General features: G+C 38.5%; 1 protein-coding gene across 1 annotated transcript in view; it reads left to right on the forward strand.

Moving 5' to 3' along the window:
* LOC101864196 (glutamine amidotransferase-like class 1 domain-containing protein 1) overlaps positions 1 to 11,079 on the forward strand; it is a 13,506-nt gene extending 2,427 nt beyond the window's left edge. The window contains exons 4-8 of the mRNA XM_005091005.2: positions 735 to 842; positions 2,059 to 2,156; positions 2,770 to 2,863; positions 3,581 to 3,692; positions 9,411 to 11,079. Of these exons, the coding sequence (XP_005091062.1) occupies positions 735 to 842; positions 2,059 to 2,156; positions 2,770 to 2,863; positions 3,581 to 3,692; positions 9,411 to 9,459 (461 nt within the window). The 3' untranslated portion in view covers positions 9,460 to 11,079. The remainder of the gene's footprint in view (positions 1 to 734; positions 843 to 2,058; positions 2,157 to 2,769; positions 2,864 to 3,580; positions 3,693 to 9,410) is intronic.
* Positions 11,080 to 16,403: the final 5,324 nt, after the last annotated feature.

Raw genomic sequence — 16,403 nt, forward strand, 5'->3', positions numbered from 1 at the left:
GTGGGCTTACTACACGGGTGTGTCAGCCCACAAGGAATCTAGGTCAGTAGTGCGCAGGTGGCCTGATTATATGACCGTCTAGGTACCCGGCCATAGGCAGCGAAAGATCTTGTCAGTATGTTAGTGTTTTAGCGAGCGCCTATAAATGGCTGCTTTCGCTGTAGTATGCTTCCCGGGAAGTTGAAGTTGTTTCAGAATGCTCTCAGGTCTGCTGGGGTAATAGTGTAGATTTGTGAAGTGCATAGAGCTTGCTGTTGAGCAAGGATTTGCGCTATACAAATTAATGCTATCCATTATACAATAATAATAATAATAATAATAATAGTATTAATAGATTGCATTTATATAGCACTCTATCCCATTCTAGTATATATGTAAGCTCTGAGCCCTTTACACCAATCACATGAACACTGAGCGATTCACACAAGATAAAATATTTCACAGTAACAAGAAATACCTGTTCAACCACATAAAGAAGAACTTTCACAACCAAACATTAATCATATATATACACGTAAGGACAGCTGTAAAACCAAAACATATCATAAGCTCTTACTTACACATTGTAACTAATGATAATAATAATGATAATGATAATAAATAGCATTTGTATAGCGCAAATCCCCGCTCAGCAGCAAGCTCTGTAAGCTTTACAATTTATACAAACAAAGAATGAAACAGCGAGATGCAGCCAGCTAGTTACTGAAATGTTTTTGTCTGTGGGTGATCCCCAGTGAACCGCTACTCGGCCATGCTGATCCCCGCTTGCCCCGGGGCCATCCACGACTTGGCCGGGAACAAGGACCTCAGTCAGATCCTCGTACATTTCATCAAGGAAAAAAGTAAGGATGAGTCTCTTTGGGGTTTTTGGTGTTTTACAGCGCTCTCAACTGTATAAGGTCACATGAGCGCGCGGGACACATCAAACATTTTCAGTTTGATAGGAATTAATTTTGAATTTTGTCCAGTTGGCAGCCAGAGCCTACTCTTTTTATATCGATTTTAGGACCACCAAAGAATCTTGCACCCGTGACCTACGAGATTTTTCGCGCTTATTCAAGAAGGCTTATAGTGCTGTCGAAAATTTGTGGCACAACTTATCCTCAAATATCTCTTAAATGGGTGAATCACCGGCACTCTTGCTTTTATCAGTAGTTTGTATCAATTTGTCTCAACTTCATCATATTTTTCCCCAACAATTGAGGCTAGATTTTTAAAACTTTTCTTCATAGATTTATATAAAATTAGTTTTCGGCTCTTATATAACCTTATTGTATTCAAAGTGCTGTAAAACTCTTACTAAAACTGAAATACTTTTTTCTCGACACTGTGTATTTGATGTGGGCTGCAGCAGCGCACTAAGTTACGTTATTAATCTGCAGTGCATAAGTTTGAGTTTGAATCTAAATGGGACTTCCAATTTTTTTCTCTTTCTTCTTGGAGTGTTTCTTCTTAGCCTGGTTTCCCGATGCGTTGGGCCCTAATGTTTGTTTTGGAAATAACCGACGTTGTGTGGTGCAGTGTCTTCAGCAACAACAGAAGCAACAGCAGCATTCAAGGACTGTTGGAAAGTGTCACTTTGATAAATACAGTCAAATCTGCTCTAAGGGACACCTGTCCATGACAATCACTTGTACAAATGACCTTTTCACATGTCCCCCCTTGGGCATTTTCTGTTATAATATGTGAAGTGCGCTGGCAAAATGAGTTACTTCTCACAATCCACAAATAGAAATATTGGCTAAAAATCAAAACTAGAGTCAAATTTGTAGATTTTCTATCGATGCCATATTCTTTGAGTATAACAAGCTTTTTATTATTTCATATTTACATATGGCAAAAACTTCATCTATAAGCGTGACATATCTATTTGCATAGGTCTGAAATCCGAGAAGTAACTCTTTTTATCATGTCAGCGCGCTTCACATTTTTTTTACATATCACAATGAGACTATCCAAGACATCAACCAGTCTACAACAACAATTTTTCTGCTCGAGAACAGGTGGCCATCTTGGACAATTTCGACCGTACATGCATCAATTTTTTTTCCTTTCTAGAACCGATCTGTGCAATAGGGCAAGGAGTGGCCGGGTTGTGTCCAGCTCGGAGAGAGGATGGGAAGTCGTGGTACCTGGAAGATTTCTGCCTGACCTCGGTTAGTGGTTGTTTTTTTCTCTCCTTTGAAATGATTCAGAAATTTTGTTACCTGTGCTCTTAGAGGAATCCTACTTGCCAACCATTTGGTAAATTAATGCGCATACAGTATTACACGGATAGGTCGGATACCGAAGACTCGAAATGATATATCCATCAAACTGTTCCTGGGGTCCCTTTTTCTTTCTTCTTTATCTGTGTATGATATCCCTCGAACTACGGATCACTCGAACTACCGAGGGCGGTATCGTCAAACTCAAGCTGTGAAAATGGTGAAATGGTATGGGTTTAACGCCCCTATCAACACTATTAGGTTATTTAAGGGGCGGGACCTTCTAGTTTAACGTCCGTCTCCGATAGGACTGAGCCAAGTGGGAAGTTCGTGTAAAGTGCCTTTCCCAAGGACACAACGTCGGACCGAGCTTATTCAAGCTGTCTGTGTTATAGTTTGTTAACATTTTGCATCATGACAATGGACTATGTGGTGAAATATGGGGAAATTGATACCCACATATAATTTTATTGGGCCTGGCTTGCTGCAAGGAAAAAAGCTGTTCTAATTGTTCGTTCTGAATTGCTTCTGTAACTGTTCCATGTGCGTTCTCTCTCGCCAGCCTTCCTTGTTTGAAGTGGGCCACTTACCCGAGTTCCTGACAATGCCGATTATCCTCGAGGATTTTATCAAAGATCATGGTGGAAAGTACACCGGTAAGTGACTCTTTCTTCTTGGTGATGCTATTTTTAGTGTGGTAATTTTATCATTTTATTTAACCCCATCCCTAATTGCTGACACATATGTTAAACAACTCACACATTCACATCTGTGATCTCTCTCACTTGTTAGTAAGAATGAAAAGGAACCGTCATAGAATAAAAAAGACCTTCATAGAAGGAAAAGAAACCTTCTTAAAATAAAAAGGAACTTCATAGAATGAAAAGGACCATCATATCAGACTGGTGTTTGATGGAAAGAAGGAAAGCTAGACATCTTGGGATGGGTACAGCGTTGTTTGAATTGGGACAAACAATAAAATTTCATGGCTTCAACTGCAATCAACTGTTTATATTTGTTCATCGTCCTGAAAAATTTCCAGTTGAATGTTTAGATATTTTCTTGTTCTGTTTTGTTGATTTTTAGTCTAGCAAGATTTGCTTGCATAATATGAGAACTTTCTACAGTGCTTGCTTTTGTAGACAATACAACACGGATAGGTCGAACACAGAAGATTCGAAATCACGCATCTGTCGAACCGTGCCTGCAGTCCGAGGGTTCTTTTTTACTTTGTCTTTGTAAGATATCCCTCAAACTAAGGATCCCTCGAACTACCGATGCCGGTCCCGACGAATTCGAGCTATCCGTGTTCTACTGTGTATTTTATTGAGCTTTTTTTTCACTTACTTTTCTTTCATTTACTTTCTTTTCAGCGACAGAGCCAGATGGCGTGCACGTGGTGATCGACAGATTTCTCATCACGGGCCAGAACACACAGTCGACGGTCACCGCCGTCCAGAACCTGATCCTCATGTGTAGCCAAAAGTAGGTCACTCAGCATGGAGGAGGAGACTAGACATGCACTGGCGTTTTGGCACACCCCATCCCAACCACCCCCCTTGAATATAGATGCCCGATCACCCCCCCCCCCCGCCAGTTTCTTCCCTCTCCTCCCCTTCCTTTTGTTTGCTTCTGTGGGTCTGTGTTGAAAGGTTTTGTACTTTGTTGTGTGCCTTGTTGAAGGAAGGGAATTCCCAAAACATGGAAACCGCCCTCGTGTGCTCTGAGTCAAAGGATAGATGGATGAAACAGCTGACATACTCTAATTTTCTTGCAAGACATTATGTATGTGAAAGAGAAGCTCGGTAGCTCTGTAGTTGGACGGTGTTTAAGGATGAGTTCAATTTCAATTTTCCGGTAGGTCTACTCTTACTTAACGCAATTTTACAAAACATTGTTGATAAGAGATCCCGAACTGTGTAACTGAGAATTTCTCTCTTTCTTGGTTTTCTGTTTGCGTAATTGTAAGTGAATTATCATTTAGTGTTTTATTATCTTGTTTGATGTGTAACAACATATCAACAACAGAGGCCACCTCCCATCGACATCTAATGATACAAGTGGAAGGATAAAGTAAAGTAAAGTAAAGTGAAGTGAAGAAAAGTAAAGTACAGTACAGTACAGCAGCACAGAACAGAGCAAAGCAAAGGAAAGGAAAGGAAAGGAAAAGAAAGGAAAGTGTAATCCTGTGCCCTGATTCCGTGTGTGTTATCCCATGTGCACAGTTCCCCCAATGAGTGGCCGGTTGTTGTGTTGTGTTGCGAGTGTGTAGTGTGTGTGTGTGTTTGGTGTACAAGCTTTTCCTGGAGGGTCTTGCAATCAGATAACACATGGTGATTGTTCCTCGGTGCCATTTATTACTGCTTTGATGTTTTTACCAGTATTTATGGTCTTACAACATGTGGATGTGTGTTTGTGTGTGTATATATATGTGCACATGTATGATGTATGTTTCGTGAGGTGTGTAGGTGTGTGTGTGTAGTATTTGAGTGTGTGTATGCTAGTATGCGCTCATTTGTGTGTGTGTGTTAGAAATTTTGCAAATGAATAGCTGTTGAGCTGCGCCTTGTGTGGTGTGTGTTGGGGCCTCACTACTTCTCTTGGGTCGCTGCTGGCCTGGATGTACTCTTGGTGTCACAGACGTAGCGCTTGTTGTGCCAAGACCAAAGAGGTTATATAGATCTAGTACTAGAGCTCGCAGCAGTGACATCACACATGTCAGACATGGGAGGGTCTTCTTACACTCATCAGCATGGCCAATATACCCCCATTTACATGAACAATCTGAGCCCCCACCCCCTCTCCCCGCAAGTTCTATATTTAAACACCACCCTGCCCCCATATTTCAGTGTAGGCTTGTAGATTTTCTCCTAAGACTGCCGAGACGCCTCCACGTGAGTCTCGAAAAGTTCTCATCTGTCTGTTGAACTGCATATGTCTTGCCCTTGAGGCTCAGGGTCCCAGAGTGGGCACATGCAGCCCCTGTTCGTTTACGAGGGTGACATCGCTGTCACAAACTCTAGTACTAAATATAACCTCTTTTTGTGGGGGACATCACTGCCACGAACTCTAGAACTAAATAATAGAACCTCTTTGTGAGGGGGACATCACTACCATGAACTCTAGTACTAAATAGAACCTCTTTGGCTGAGGGTTATTGAACTACCACTCAGCCGTTATTTAGTTTACAGTAAAACCTCGGCATAAAGTACGCACTGGTTTAAAACATACTATCAACAGTAACATTCATTTTCTGAAGCCCCAAGCCCAATTAAGTATTTATTTATCTTTTTGACTAATACGTACCTCGGCTAAGGCGTGCAAAATCTTGGATGGGAAGGGAGTACGTTGTACCGAGGTTTTATTGTATGTAGAACATTCCTGAGATTCCCTCTATGGATATCTTGTGGGATTGCTTTTCCTAAACTCTCCATTACTCATTTCTTACTGGGCCCTTTGGAAACTCCTCATTCTCTGGGAATTTGCTTTGACCCAAATACCTTTGAGAATTAATTGTCTATTCAGTGCTTTTTGAAGGGACAAAAAGATATTTGTACCTTCTTTTATTATGATTCGTAATTAATATTTTTCTTTTGATGTACCAGTAGCTATGGTGTGACTATTACTGCTGTTCCTCCTAGTTCAGTACATGTTGTTTTGGTTTTTTTGTCTGAAAAATTGATAGTATTTGAGAGAACTACTTTATCAACTTTATGGAAGGAAAGGAAGAAAGAATTGAGAATAATTTAAGGATAGAAAGATAGATAATGAAAAAGCTATTGGTATCTGGCACAGAAAATGAAGAATTTGATAGGAAAGAAGTGGAGAGGAGGTTCTGAAAACCCTTCTTGTGTAACAAAGTGAAGAATGTTATACTTATATCTGTTGTCATGGAGAAAAGATTGTTATCATATTGTATAAAGTTGTCTTTCAGCATCTTGAAATATGATGTTTTCGCAGTATTTTGTTCAGAAATACCATTTATACATGCATATAATATGCCAAATTATGTTTTGTAGTACTTGTGGGCTCTCTCACTTTTAAGTTACGACATACTTAGTTCATGTTTGTATGTGCGTGTCACTTGTTACCACATATATGTATATGTTTTAGTCCGTTAAAAAATGTGATAGGAAATTTCTTAAAGTAAAGTATATTTCTTTCACCGAGTTTTGATGTAACATCAGAGTTGCAGTTCACTGCCCATGACTTTGTTTTCAGATACTGTTCGGCCTTGTTTAATGAGAACTTTTTCACTTTATATTGGACTTTATATATCAAGGTTCATTTATTGAAGGGATCAGAAATAGAAATGGTGGTTTAAGTCACATTTTGCTAAAAATAGAGTTTTCAGTATAATGACGCACATCACGGGAGAGTACACAACATAGCACTTGAATGAAATTATTAAATGGCTGTTATTCAGAGTTATGATAAGTTACAGCCTTTACAAATTACCCGAACCCATACTATTATTGTATCAAGCTTAAGCCTTACTGGGTTGGGGGGTTTATTGTGGGTCTTTTTTTTTCTCAAACAACCCACGATGTGACTAAGATTCTTTATTTTTCTGACCACTTCTATAAATTGAATGTGAAGCGTTCTGACAAAATGAGTTACTTCTCGGATTCGAGCCTTATGGAAATAGAATCTAGAAACATCACGCTTTATAGATGAAGTTTTTTACAATTTATGAAGTATGAAATAATAAAAAGGAATGTTATACTTAAAGAATATATGACATTAATAGAAAATCTACAAATTTGACACTAGTGTCAATTTTTGGCCAATATCTCCATTTGTGGATTGCGAGAAGTAACCAATTTTCTCAGCACAACTCCCAAATAATGCATGATAACTTCATCTCTGTATTTTTTTCCAGTTTCTTTCTTCAACTCAGTTAAAAATACCGTTGCAATAACACAAACAGTAGGCCTAACATATATTTGAACACACAGCTGCACAATCATGATGTTTGATTCCCAGCACGAGTGTATTGTCTATGGTCCCCACCCTCTTCACACCCCCACACCCTCACTCACATCCTTACTCACGCCCTCACACTCGCACTCACACTATGGGTGGTTGGCGGGTTCTCTGGTGTGGTTTGCTCCTTTTTTCCCATCAAACATCTATCGTCTTTATTATCTCCCCTCCTTCTATTTTGTGTTTGTTACTCTCTTGTAACACCTCTAATCTTCTGCACTTATATGACCTTATTGTGTTGCAAGTACATGTACCGTGATACTCTCACTAAAACTGAAGGACTCACACCCTCCCTCACACCCCCACAGCTGATCCTATGCTCACAGTGCACCTGTGCTTTCTATGTTGTTCTCCTCCTGTCGTTTGTGCTTAGGTAATTCTGTTGTCTTTTTCTGTCAACGCGTTTCAAAGAGTGCAGTAAATGTTGCCATCGCGCATCAACATAATTGTGCTCATCGTCATTGCCCAAGATGGCCGCACATTGCCGAGGAGAAAAGTGGTTGTCTTAGACAGTGTAATTATAATAATAATAATTTTATGATGATGTTAGAAAAAAACGCAAGGGGGAAAGTGGGAAGTGGCTATTTCTACCGGTGATTGATTGTCTTGTACAGGTGGCAGTCAGAGCATGTTCGACTGTATATTTAACTTTTCAACTTTGAGACTGCGGGTTTTGTTTCTCAATTTGAACTCAAGGAGGCAGCTTAATAAGGTTTTTAAAATTTTGTCTTCTTTTTTGTTTATCAAGAACGCCAAATATAGTAATATATTCTGAATATGATATGTTTAAAAAGGTTTGAAGGAGTTGGGAGGGGGGAGGAGGGGGATAACAGACTCCTGATAACCCGAATGAATATGAGATTAAAAAATAAGACTCTACTATAAACAGTAAACAAGAAACCGAATAAGAAAAAATAGTTTGTTGTACTTGTTCTTGTCAATATGAAAATATAAATAGCCTATATGTATTAATTTTCTAATCTTTTGGTATTTGAAAATTCATTGATTCCTCATTTATATAATGTAGTGTCTATTAATCATGCTGCGCTTCTTAGTTGTATTTATGTGAATGTTGTTTAACAACTCTTGTTAACTACAATGCACAGTCCAGCACGTGTAAGCGAATCATACACATTATAGCGAAACTCACGAATAGCGAAATGCGTAGTGAACACGCAACATAGCTAAGACTAAGACTAAGAGTAAGAGATTTTCTTCAGGTCCTGAATTTTTTCATATACAGGTTTGTTCTTTCAGTTAACTCACGTATGGTATATATATATATAAATAGCGGAGTTCATACGTGACATAACAAACAGATTTGCATGTCCCGCCAATTTCACAATTTATGTGCTAGACTGTGTCTAGTTTTAGTGCTTGTTCAAGGTTTTTTCAGTTTTTGTTGCGTAGGTGGTTGGCGGGTGCTTTGGTGTGGTTTGCTTCTTCTTTCCAACAAACAAACATCTGTGGTTTTTGTTTCTCCTGCTACTAGTCTTTTTATGTTATTCTATAGTAAAACAACCTCTAATCTTTGGCACGTATAATATGAACCTAAATGTGTTTCAAGTGTAGTAAAATCTAACTTAAACTAAAGTAAGTGATTAATGATACTACAGTTGTTAATGATACAACATTTGCTGGGTGTAAAATATTCAGAAATAGCTTCTGGCTAAGAAACATCAGCTGCTGTTCACTTTAATAAAAACGTACAATACATCATGTATTCTGTTCCATTGAAGTGGCCGCTTTTGCTGAAGGTCATTATGGAGTGAGATTAATTTTAATATTACATGTAATAGCTTTTAACTCCTCCTCTTTTTATTTATCAAAGATCCCAGCATTGTAAAGCGTAAATGTATTAGAACTTAGAAGCTGTCTTTTGTGAGTTTTGGGGGAATAATATATGACATTCATATATATATATATATATATATATATATAGCCATCTTACAAGATGAAATAACACAGGCTCTGAACGTTTTACTACTAAAATGCAATAATAGCAACACATAAACAGTACACTGTGTTCTGATTAAAAAATCTATCTCTTTCATCCTCGGAACAGAAAAGACTTGAGCTAACTTTTAAATGAATAGGCTACAACGATTTGATCTCTCTTAAATTACCAGGTAGTGTATGGGACATTTTTTTCCATCTTGAGGAGGAGATTCATGAATGTTTTCTAATTTGTCGTCTTGTTCTGTCATGTGTCTCTAGACAATCAAGACCTGGGAGTTTATCGAGATACCCTTCCCAGCAGCCGTAAGGGACAGTCAGTCGTTCTTGATGGCTTTAACTTCATAATGTCAAGAGGCTAGCCCAAAGTGTTGGGGAAAGTGGAGAGTTTTTGTCCTGTGCCTTGGTCCAGGGTGAGAAAGGCATTGATGATGAAATTTTGAAGGACTTGCAACTCTTCTTTTATTGAATTGCTAACAGAATGATCTTGAATGCTCAATTGCAACGCATTGCAAATAAAAGTGCTGTTATTTTTTTTTTAAAGTTATTAATCAGGAATTTGTGTCCAAGATTTGTGTAAATTCTAAGCTGGCGGCCTGCTCTGTACTGGTACATGTATGCCTACATATGTATGCCTACATATACTGACATTTGATTTGATTGCTCCTAAGGGACCCTTGTTAGGTGGTTGATTCTCTCCAGTAACACATCTCTTACATCTTACCTCCGGCACTTTCTTTATGACTTATTTGTGTTGCAAGAGCTGTAAAATCCATACTAAGCGCCACTGGTAGGTCCTACTTCTTAACTTTCCCTCTGTTGTTTCTGTCTGTCTGTCTGACTTTTTCACTAAATGACCATTATTGTCTCGATGTGCTCCATCCTCGTTACCCTAACAAACAAAACAAAACAAACAAACAAACAAAACTCTTACTAAAACTATACTCAGTAGTAGAAAGGAAAACATACCATGTACTTACAGTAGGAGATATTTGTTTATCAACATATTCACAGACACAAGATAACTATTTGTTTCTCCAACTTTCATTACTTTCTTCACCCAGATTGGCCGCTACTTCTTTTTGTTTTTTGTTTTTTAAACTCAGTTCATGCTATTTTACCTACTTAGGTTCATTAGGGGTTTTTAGTGGGGAGAGGGGGGGGGGGATAAATTTGTTGGGGTTTGTTTTTTTTGCTTGAGCCTTCTTTTTTCTCTCGCATTTTCTTTAGACTTTATTCTAAGCGTTCCCTCCCCTCTTCAGATTGGCTCATACCATGTTGTTAAATATTATATTCTTTTTTTCATTCTGTACACTTTGCTTTTACTTTTACCGTTTTGCAAGATTTGAACCTGGTGCTCCTTGTGCGTACCTTTTTGGGGGCCACATCTGATACTACTTAGAGGTCCTGTGTATTCATTTTTGATTATTTTAATTTTGTAAAGCGCATAGAGAGCTTGTTGTTGAGTGGGAATATGGGCTTTATATAAAACAAACCATCGCCTCAGAACTATTTTGATCAAAGTGTCTCTTAACTTATGCACACTTTGGACAAATAAATAGTTCTGAGGCGAAGAAATGCTATTTATTATTTTTTATTTCATTTGAATTATTATTGTGGTTTTTGTTGCTGTGAGATGTAGACTGTTATAGTACAAGACATATATATCGATGTGTGTGTGTGGGGGGGGGGTTCTACGGTCTGCTCTCTCCGAGCTGCTTCTCTTTTTTCCACTTTCTTTGTTTCTTTTGAGCGCAACTTGAATTATGTTTTTAAAGACATTCCTGAATTCAACTGTTCACAGAATGTTAAAAGGGGCGCTACTGAATTGGGGCACATGATCATGACTCCAGGAAACTTGCACTTGCATTGTGAATTTAAAATGTTAGAAAAAGAAACGAAAACTGCAAAATGCAACAAAAAAATAAAACAAAATAAAACAATAATTGCTCCTTCTTTCCTATCAAACATCTATCGTCCTTATCTCTCCTCCTTCTTTTTTTATGTTTGTTACTCCCTTGTAACACCTCTAATCTTCAGCACTTAAATGACCTAATTGTTTTGCAAGAGCCGTAAAACTCTTACGGTACTTAAATTAAATTAAGACGTCTGTGTGTGAGAGAGCTGCTTGTTAGGTTGATATCTCGGGTGTCTGCGGTGTAGCAGCTAGGCACTTCACTGTCGCACGCAGTAGATTCAAGTTCAATTCCTGAATGGGGAGAAGTTTTTATAGTATGGAATATCTCGGTCTTTCTGATAGGATGTTGTTGTATCCCTCTCATCCCGGGCTGGCCCTGACAAGCAGAGGTGGAAGCCCACCTCCTACATTTTCTAGTTTAAAAATAAATAATGTATTATCTTGCTCTCTGGAGTTACTTGTCACTGAACTTCCCAGCAGATTTTGATTGAGGGTGAAGAAACTATGTGGGTGGTTGGCGGGTGCTCTGGTGTGGTTTGCTCCTTCTTCCTAGCCTGCCTATCAAACATCTATCGTCCTTATATATCCCCCCCTCCTTTTTTATGTTTGTTACTCTCTTGTAACAGCTCTAATCTTCTGGCGCTCATATGACCTTATGCAGTTGCGAGCGCCGTAAAATCTCTTCTAAAACTAAAATAAAAAAAGAAGAAACTGTTAGGGCGTTGATTTTGTGAGGAAGAGAAAGACAGAAAAAATGAGAGTGAAGACGGACAAATTAACCAAAATATTGTTCCAGACAGACTGACCAATTGATGGACGGGTCGGTGAACTGTGTAAAAAATGTATGTTGTTCTCACTTTGTGATATTGATATATCATTGCAATGTTTGCATGGAGATGGCTCTCTATATAGGGCCTGCATAAATGATAAACGTTGTGTTGTTCAAGTGAATGAGTGGCTTACGGAAAGAGACGTCTGAGAGAAATAGCATTCTTCTAATAATGGTGTTTTTCTGTGTGAGTGTGTGTATATGTTCGTGTGTGTGTGTGTGTGTGTGTTTGAGGGAGAGAGAGAGAGTAGAAAGAGAGAGAGTGATAGTGTGTGTTTGTGAAGAAGTAAAAAGGTCTAGGACCGAGTTGGCCTAACTGAGAGTGAAAGAAATACTGGTCTGATGATAATGTTAATTACTAGATGACTATATTATTATGTTGTATTACGGTCACTCTTTTATTTGATGGAATTCTTAAAAATAAAGCAACTTTTCGTGGAACAAAATTGTTTCAAGTGTTGTATATAAGCCTGCAATAATTATGTAGTGTTGTCGATTTTGTTGTACTTTGTTTTCGATTGTCTGTGTTTCTGAAATGTTTTGCGCTCATGAGGGGGGGAGGGTAGTTGGTGGGTGCCCTGGTATGGTTTGCTGCCCCTTCTTTACAATCAAAGGACTATTGGGTTGTTGTTTTTTTAGGCATGTACTTTTCGAAAATAACAGTTATAAGAGAATACGATGGGGGTGGTTGGTGGGTGGGTGCCCTGGTGTGGTTTAATTGCTGCTTCTTTCCTATCAAACATCTAACTACGTCGTCCTTTTCTCTCCTCCTTTTGTGTATCTGTTATTTTACTCTATATTGTAACACCTCTAATCTTCGGCACTAATTGACTTTTCTTATTGTGCTGCAAGTACTTCAAAACGCGTAGATCTACTTTAAAAAAAAAAAAAAGAAAAAAAAAGTGGAGACCATAGATTTATTTGTGTTGTATATTTCCTATAGATCGTGCACTCTGGAGTACTTGTATTTCTCCCCGTGGTTTTATGCACACAAAAAATAATTATTCTGAAATTATGCAAACTGAGCTAAAAAATCAGAAATTATGCGATTCTGTTAATTTTAACAAAGAATGATAAAGGAAAATAATCAGAAATTATTCAAAAAATGATCAAACTTTGCTAAATTATGTGGGGTGCCTAATACAGTGGGGACAGATTTCTAGTTCAACATAAAGCATAGTATTCTAACTCAGTTTACACCAAATAAAGGGCAAAAGGAGAGAGAGAGAGGGGGGGGGGGAGATGTCGTGTACACACTCAACTACAAGGAAATCTGTTTTACCCTTTATTTGGGCGTAATGGTGTAGCTGTAGGTAGTGTTGGGCTCTTGGCTGTGGCACACAGGAGACCCGAGTTCGATTCCCGTGCGAGGAGTCCCCGTCCCTTTCTGAAGAGATGCTGTATTTATCCCTCTCAGCCTGGGTTTTTCCTGACAGGCACTATACACGAATTTCCCACTTAGCTCGGTCCTTTCGGAGATGGACGTTAAACTTGGAGGTCCCGCCTCCTAGTCCAATAGTGTTGATAAGGGCGTTAGACCTCTATACCATTTCACCATTTTTCACCAAACTCAAACCTCCCGGGAGCCACTGAAGGTTGAGTCTGAGTGAGCCTGATCCGCTGCACCAAGTACCAAGTACACGTATTCCACACAAAGTGTGAAAAAATTAAAAGTTCCTAGAAGCCTACATATGTGTACATGTAGGCCTACTTGCGGGCACGGATAACTCAAACACGTCTGGAATTGACAAATACTTTTAATGTTTTCGACACATCCATGATTCAGGTTAACCGACATTTCGAAAAATTGAAGTAAAGATATCAGTCGGTGAAAGGCAAAGTGTCCGAGCTATCCGTGATTTCGAGTTTTCCGTGTTCGTGTTATATATATATATTAATTTGTGCCTAACTGTTTTAAATAAGGGTCAGTTTTGAAATCACTTTTGTTTACTACTTGTCTGTAAACACAACCGGAAACGTTTACAAGCCTGGGATATGTTACACCATAAGTGATTTTTTTAAACCAAATACAAAAAAACCCATAAAAATCCAGAGCAAAGCCTCGGCAGAAAGGTTCATTTGAGTGTGAGAAAAAGATGCGGACAACACTATCTCTAACACTAAACTTTGATGTCATGAATGTGGCCTATTGAATTATGCGTATATTATGAATGCACAATATTATGGTCCTGTGGGCCTCAATAAATAGGCCCATGGGTGCAAGATCGAGACCCCTGCTAGTCTACATATTGCTGGCATCTGTAGAAAAAAATGTTAAATTAAGCTGTTAGTTCCCCTACTGCATAAAGGAGTTCAGTTTTTGTAAGAGTTTTACGGCACTTGCAACACAATACGGTCATACTTTATTAAGTGCCGAAGATTAGAGGTATTACAAGTGAGTAACAAACACAAAGAAGGAGGAGAGAAGATCAGGACAAATGTTTGATCAGAAAGAAAGAGCAGACCACATCAGAGCAACCGCCAACCACATATAAAGGAGTTAGTGTTAGTTTGTAGATCTAAGTTCTCAAACTGAGAGAGTTGATGGATGAAGATCCTGCACGCTTTGTATCATATCGACGGTCACATATTATTCCCGTAGGCCTTTGGCCCTAGAGATCTATATAATGTCTCTTGCTACTGGCTACTGGGTAAAATCCTGAAGAACCGCTTAGGTGTGGGCGGTTAGCGGGTGCTCTGGTGTGGTTTGCTCCTTCTTTCCTATCAAACATCTATCGTCCTGATCTCTTCTACTTTTTTCTGTGTTTGTTACTATACTCTCTTGTAACACTTCAAATCTTCGGCACTTATATGACCTAATTGTGTTGCAAGTGCCGTGAAACTCTAACTAAAAAAAAAAAGAAAAAAAAAGAACAGCTTAATTGGGCTCGCTCGCTTATTAGTCACAGTCGCCTTCTGGATATCACTCTACCTTCTTATACTTATACTTCTCTGAGCGTTTAGGGTTATCACTATACGGTCTTCTACTTCTCTGAGAAACTAGAGTTATCACTATACGTTCTTATATATATTTAATTTATACTTCTCTGAGCGTCCAGGGTTATCACTATACGGTCTTCTACTTCACAATCAGTAGAAGAACCCTCGGCAACATTTTGGAGAGAGCAACGGAGCATCAATGGACATGTCCGGAGTGCAGGGATGTTGCTTCCTGAAACAAGAACAAGAACAAGAACTACTTCTCTGAGAAACTAGAGTTATCACTATACGTTCTTATATGTAATTTATACTTCTCTGAGCGTCCAGGGTTATCACTATATTATTATGTTCTTTTCTTATACTTCGGTACTCTTAACGTCCAGGGATACCTTCTTATACTTTTATACATGTACTTTCTGAGCGTCTAAGCAGTTATCGCTATATTATTATGTTCTTATACTTAATTATACTTCTCTGAAATTCTAGGGTTATCACTATATTATAGTTAATTATACTTCTCTGAAAGTCTAGGGTTATCACTATATTATACTTAATTATACTTCTCTGAACGTCCAGGGTTATCACTATATTATATATTATACTTAATTATACTTCTCTGAACGTCTAGGGTTATCACTATATTATACGTAATTATACTTCTCTGAACGTCTAGGGTTATCACTATATTATATATTATACTTAATTATACTTTTCTGAACGTCTAGGGTTATCACTATATTATAGTTAATTATACTTCTCTGAACGTCTAGGGTTATCACTATATTATATATTATACTTAATTATACTTCTCTGAACGTCTAGGGTTATCACTATATTATATATTATACTTAATTATACTTCTCTGAACGTCTAGGGTAATCACTATATTATACTTAATTATACTTCTCTGAACGTCTAGGGTTATCACTATATTATACTTAATTATACTTCTCTGAACGTCTAGGGTTATCACTATATTATACTTAATTATACTTCTCTGAACGTCTAGGGTTATCACTATACAAAAATGTATTACATTCCTATACTTATACTACTCTGAGCATCTAAGGTTATTACTCTATACGTTCTTATACAATGTACTACTGTGAGCGTCTAAGGTTATCACTACCAGGTACATTATAATCATTTATCTTCTAAGTCTATCAGTGTCTTGTCAACCCGGGCGAAGCCGCGATTTGGCGAGTTTGGTGGGTACTTCCTAATTAAACGTTTTATATTTATTCCCTCTTCTTATATGAGTACTCCCCGTGTGTCTGTCTGCCTGTATGTCTGTCCTTGCTTCTATCTACATTGAGTCTCCCCGTCTGTCTGTCTGTCTGTCTGTCTGTCTGTCTGTCTGTCTGTCTGTCTGTCTGTCTGTCTGGCTGTCTGTCTGTCTGTCGGTCCTTGCTTCTATCTACATGGAGTCTCACCGTGTCTGTGTCTGTCTGTCTTTCTGTTTGTCTGTCTGTCTGTCTGTGGGGTAACGTGAGAACCTACACCACACTGGGTTACCCTGACCTCCCTGGCCGAAGCAGCCCGTCCTCTGCTGGTTATCAGACCCCCC

The sequence above is a fragment of the Aplysia californica genome, unplaced genomic scaffold (assembly GCF_000002075.1).
Source record: "Aplysia californica isolate F4 #8 unplaced genomic scaffold, AplCal3.0 scaffold00024, whole genome shotgun sequence".
NCBI lineage: Eukaryota > Metazoa > Mollusca > Gastropoda > Aplysiida > Aplysiidae > Aplysia > Aplysia californica.